Genomic DNA, 5000 nt, shown 5'->3' on the forward strand with positions numbered 1-5000 from the left:
ATTTACTCCCCAGACGAGCCTGCTGTATGGGGCCCCCTCGCTCGCCATGGGGTGTACGTCCCCCCCTGGAATTGAAGTCCACCGCAACTTGACACTCCGTTGCTATCAATCCAATAGTTCTAATTCGATTCCTCACAACTTATTTATTATATATCCGTCATTTCAGACGCAAATGAATAACTCCAGCTAGCTAGCTCAGCGGCCAGCGAACACATGCCATCGAGATAGGCAGCAAGCTAGCCAGTCACCTGGCTAGCCAGCTACCCAGCCAGCTAGCCAGCTAGCTAGCTAGCCAGCTAGCTAGCTGGCTAGCTGGCTGGGTAGCTGGCTTGTCAGGTGACTGGCTAGCTTGCTGCCTATTTCGATGGCATGTGTTCGCTGGCCGCTTAGCTAGCTAGCTGGAGTTATTCATTTGCTTCTGAAATGACGGATATATAATAAATAAGTTATGAGGAATCGAATTAGAACTATTGAATTGATACAAACGGAGTGTCAAGTTGCGGTGGACTTCAATTCCAGGGGGGTACGTACACCCCATGGCGAGCGAGGGGGCCCCATACAGCAGTCTCGTCTGGGGAGTAAATTTCAGAATTTAAAAAAGTAAAAACAAAATGAATATTACAAACAGTTTTAGTTTTCACGAAAGCGTTTTAAAATTCGAAAGGGAGGCGAAAAAGGCGCGGGGGGAAGTTCGGGGCTTTTCGGCATGCAGCTGCCGGCGCATGCAGCCTGGGGTGTATGTACAGCATTTTTCGCCGTTTTTTCGCCCTTTTCTCGAACTATTGTTTTATTTTATATATTTATTTAGTTTTTGGAGTTTGGGGTTTTCTGGGGGTCTCGGGAAGGCGAGATTCCGGCGAAGAGCTGCTGCCCTGGTGTCGGCGGTTCTGGCAGCTGAAGAACCTGGCATTTTGGCGATTCTCCGGCCATTTGGCGGCGTTTCCCCCCATTCTTCGCTCAAATTTAAAATAATTGATTTAATTTGCTTTATCAGTTGCCATTTGCGTTTAATTGTCGCGGACTTGCGCGGCGGGCCCGCCGCAGGTACACCGCAGCAGGTGTACGTACGCCGCAGCCCAAAATGAGCTACAAAGCCCCCGAGCACTTCTACCGCAGAGACCGAGAAGCAAACAGAGATACAAATAGAGACAGGGACAGAGAAAGAGACAGAGAAAGAGACAGAGAAAGAGAAAGAGACAGAGACAGAGAAAGAGACAGAGAAAGAGACAGAGAAAGAGAAAAAGAAAGAGAAAGGGACAGAGACAGAGAGAGAAGCCGCTGGGGCGGAGACCCGTACAGAGACAGAGACAGAGACAGCCGCTGGGAAAGACGCAGGTGCGGCAGCAGCAACACACTGCAGCAGCAGCAGCAGCAGCAAAATGCAGCAGCAGCAGCAGCAGCAGCAAAATGCAGCAGCAGCAGCAGCAGCAGCAGCAGCCTAAAGGAACTCACGAATGCAGAAGCAAAAGTGCTGCCGCTTTGCTGAAGCTCCTCAGTTGCAGCTCCTTCAAATAATAAGTAAATGAATAAATAAATATATAAAATAAATGACAATAAATAAGTAGATAAATTTAAAAAATAAATTTTATTTTTTGCTTCTCAGGGACCCGCGGGAAGAGTCGAGCCGCAGCTCGCGGCGGTACGAAGGAGCAGCAGCAGCAAAGTACAGCAGCAGCAGCAGCAGCAGCAAGTACGGGAGCAACGGGAAATACGCGAGCAGCAGCAGCAGCAGCAGCAGCAGCAGGTTTGCTGCTCGTCGTCGTTCGCGGAGCTGGGAGCGCGGGGAGCAGCAGCAGCGGCGGCGGCGGAGCAGCAGCAGCAGCAGCAGCGAGGAGGCGGACGCAGCAGCAGCAGCAGCAGCAGCAGCAGCAGCAGAGGGCGACGAGGAGCAGGTGCTGCAGCAGCTAATGGGATTCAGCAACTTCTCAACTTCAAAAAATAAAATTCATCTTTCTTCAGACCTTTCTGGAGTTAGCAAAAGGTCCAAAAGAAAGTACAGACAATACATGAACAGAAAAGGCGGTTTCAACAGGCCCCTTTCCCCCGTCTTCTAAACCCTAAACCCTAAACCCTAATTTAGGGTTTGGGGCACCCGGGCTTTTCTCGTCTCCATCTTCCCTCTTTAGTTGCTTTGTCTTCTCTTACAGAAAGGGAGATTCAACAAGCCGATTCAACAGGCCCCTTTCCCTCTTCTAAACCGTAAACCCTAAACCCTAATTTAGGGTTTGGGGCACCCGGCCTTTTCCCATTTGCATATTTCACCTTTATTTGTTTTGTCTTTTCCTTAGACGCTTTTTATTCTTTTCAAACTTTTATAATTTAATTCATTTCCACTTTTCTAATTTTAATTTATTATTTTTATAGTTCCAATATATTATTTTTATATTTCTAATTTAATTATTTTCATTTTTCTAATTTATTTCATTTCTCTTCTTTCTTCAACTCCTGTCTTCGCACTGGGCGGCCCTCAAAGAGGGCTTATTAGGGTTTAAGGGTTTGTTGGGGTTTATTAGGGTTTATAAGGGTTTATAAGGGTTTATAGGGGTTTATTAGGGTTTATAAGGGTTTATAATGGTTTATAAGGGTTTATTAAGGTTTACTGGAGTGTATAAGGTTTTGCTGGGGTTTAGTGGGGCTTATTGGGGTTTAGTGGGGCTTATTAGGGTTTATTAGGGTTTACTGGGGTTTATGAGGGTTTGTGAGGGTTTATAAGGGTCTACAAGGGTTTAGTAGGGATTGTAAGGGTTTAGCGTTAAGGGTTTCTAGGGTTTAGGTTTTAGGGTTTAGGGGGTTTAGGGTTTAGGGTTTAGTGTGTTTGGGTTTACTAGGGTTTTGTGGATTGTGTTAGGCCCTACTAGGGTTTGCTAGGGTTTACTAGGATTTATAAGGGTTTACTAGGGTTTTGTTTGTAGGGCTCCTCAGGATTTATTAGGGTTTATTTGGGTTTATGGACTAGGGTTTAGGGTTCGGGGGTTTCCTAGGGTTTATTAGGGTTTAGGGTTTAGGTTTATTGTGGTTTGCTAAGAGGGTTAGGGGTTTATTAGGGTTTAGGGTTCTAGGGTTCAGGGCTAGGCTGCGACCCAAACCCTAGACCCTACACCGTCACCTCTAAACCCTAAACTTTCATTTATAAACCCTAAACCCTAATATGTGGACCCTAAACCCTAATTTGTAAACCCTAAAGCTTCACTTGTAAACCCTAAACCCTCATAAACCCCTGTCGAAGAATCTGCAGAAACTTTTGCTGCTGCTGCTGTTGCCTTGCTGCAGCTCTTGCTGCTGCTGCTACTCTGCTGCAGCCCCTGCTGCTAATTCTGCTGCTGCTGGAACGCTGCTGCTGCTGGTGCTGCTTTTGCCACTGCTGCAGCTGTTACTCTGCTGCAGCTGCTACCTTCGCAGCTGCTGCTGCTGCTGCTTCTATTGCTGCTGCTGCTGCTGCTGCCCTTTGTGTCGGAGTTGAGTGGAAGCAGCAAATAAAAAGGAGAGTTTAAAATTCGAAGCAGCAAAAGAAGAGAAAGGAAATAAATATAAAACAGCAGCAGCAAATAAAACAAAGGAGGGTGCCCCAGAAGGCCCCATTTCATTTCTCAACTCTCGCTGCAAATGGCTAGCTAGCTAGCTAGCTAGTTACCTAGCCAGCTAACTAGCTATCTAGCCAGCCAGCTAGCTATGCGGGTAGCTAGCTAGCCAGTCCTGTGGCTAGCTAGCTAGCTAACTAGCTAGCTAGTCAGCTAGCTAGCTAGCTAGCTAGGTAAGTGGAAAGAAGGACAGTTGGGCGCCTAACTAGCCAGCTAGCTAGTTCCGGGCCTAGCTAGCCAACTAGCTAGCTAGCTAGCTAGCTACCTAGTTTGCCGGCCAGCTAGCTAGCTAGCTGGCTAGCTAGCGAGCTAGCTAGTTCCTTAGCGACTGTCTATAAAGCTAGTTAGCTGGGAGCTCGGCTAGCGAGCTGCCTAGCTGGCTAGCTCGATAGCTAGCTGGCTAGCCAGCTAGGCAGCTAGCCAGCAGTCTAGCTAGCTGCCCTGGCCAGCTGCCTAGGCTAGCTTGTTGCGCAGCTAGCCAGCTATCTAGCTAGCTGGCTAGTCACGTAATTAACTGGGCAGCAGCCAGCTCTCTAGCTAGCTATATGGCTAGCCATGTGGCTAGCTGGGTAGCTAGCTAGCTGGCCAGCTAGCTGGGCAGTTGGCTAGGTCTCTAGCTAGCTAGCTAGCTAGCTAGCCAGATAGCTAGCTACGTAGCTAGCGAGCGAGCTAGCTGGCCAGCTGGCTCGACACTTCCGTAGATAGCAGGTAGTCACACAATTCACTAGCTAGCCAGGTAGCTAGCTAGCTAGCTAGCTAGCTAGCTAGCTGATAGCTAAGGCCTGAAGACGGATTCGCAGGCTTGCTGCTGCCGCTGCTGCCGCTGCTGCTGCTGCTGCTGTTGCTGCTGCTGCTGGCTGTGTCGCAGTGTACTGCTGCTGCGGCCTGTCTTTGCACATGCCTTGCCAGCCGCAGCAGCAGCTGGCAACAGTGCTGCCGCTGCTGCTGCTCTGCTGCTGCTGCTGTTCTAAGCAGCAACTAAGGGGCGAAGCGGCAGCTCCAACTGCGCCGCTGCTGCTCGCCGCCATTATAATAAATAACTAATTTTGCTTTTAACATTTTAATTATCTTTATTTATTTTTATTTATTAATTTATTTATTTATATATTTATTTATTTATTCATTTATTTGCTTCATGGCTGGGGCCTGGCCTGCACGACGTAAAGCCCGTTCTTTGTAAAGACGCCCTCCACATCCTGCAACAAATAAATAAATAAATAAATATAAATAAAAAACAAATAATAAATAATGAATAAACAAATAAATAAATAAACAATAAAGAACTACCTGGGGGCCCTCGAGTGCAGCAGCAAGCCGCGCAATTTGTTTTGCTGCTGCTGCTCGTGCTGCAGCAGAAGCAGCAAAAGTGTCTCCAGTTTGGTCGTAAGTAATTTGCTGCGTCAAGGGCACGTTTGAAGGGCC

General features: G+C 47.7%; 2 protein-coding genes across 2 annotated transcripts in view; one reads left to right on the forward strand and one right to left on the reverse strand.

Annotated features, from left to right (window-relative positions):
- Window positions 1-1081: 1081 nt before the first annotated feature.
- On the forward strand, window positions 1082-2054 carry ETH_00008185 (nucleic acid binding protein, putative; the record flags this gene model as incomplete). Its single annotated transcript, XM_013373651.1, has 2 exons — window positions 1082-1335; window positions 1604-2054. 2 exons carry the CDS (start codon window positions 1082-1084, stop codon window positions 2052-2054), a joined length of 705 nt encoding a protein of 234 aa, XP_013229105.1.
- A 2657-nt stretch (window positions 2055-4711) lies between these two features.
- The window catches only part of ETH_00008190 (phosphoglucan, water dikinase protein, putative), a gene marked incomplete at both ends in the record, with an annotated part of 7628 nt that continues 7339 nt past the window's right edge, over window positions 4712-5000 (reverse strand). The window contains 2 exons of the mRNA XM_013373652.1: window positions 4712-4774; window positions 4866-5000. The exon at window positions 4866-5000 is cut by the window's right edge and continues 14 nt beyond it. Of these exons, the coding sequence (XP_013229106.1) occupies window positions 4712-4774; window positions 4866-5000 (198 nt within the window). The remainder of the gene's footprint in view (window positions 4775-4865) is intronic.

This window comes from Eimeria tenella, genomic scaffold (assembly GCF_000499545.2).
Source record: "Eimeria tenella Houghton genomic scaffold, Eth_scaff161, whole genome shotgun sequence".
Classification (NCBI taxonomy): Eukaryota; Apicomplexa; class Conoidasida; order Eucoccidiorida; family Eimeriidae; genus Eimeria; species Eimeria tenella.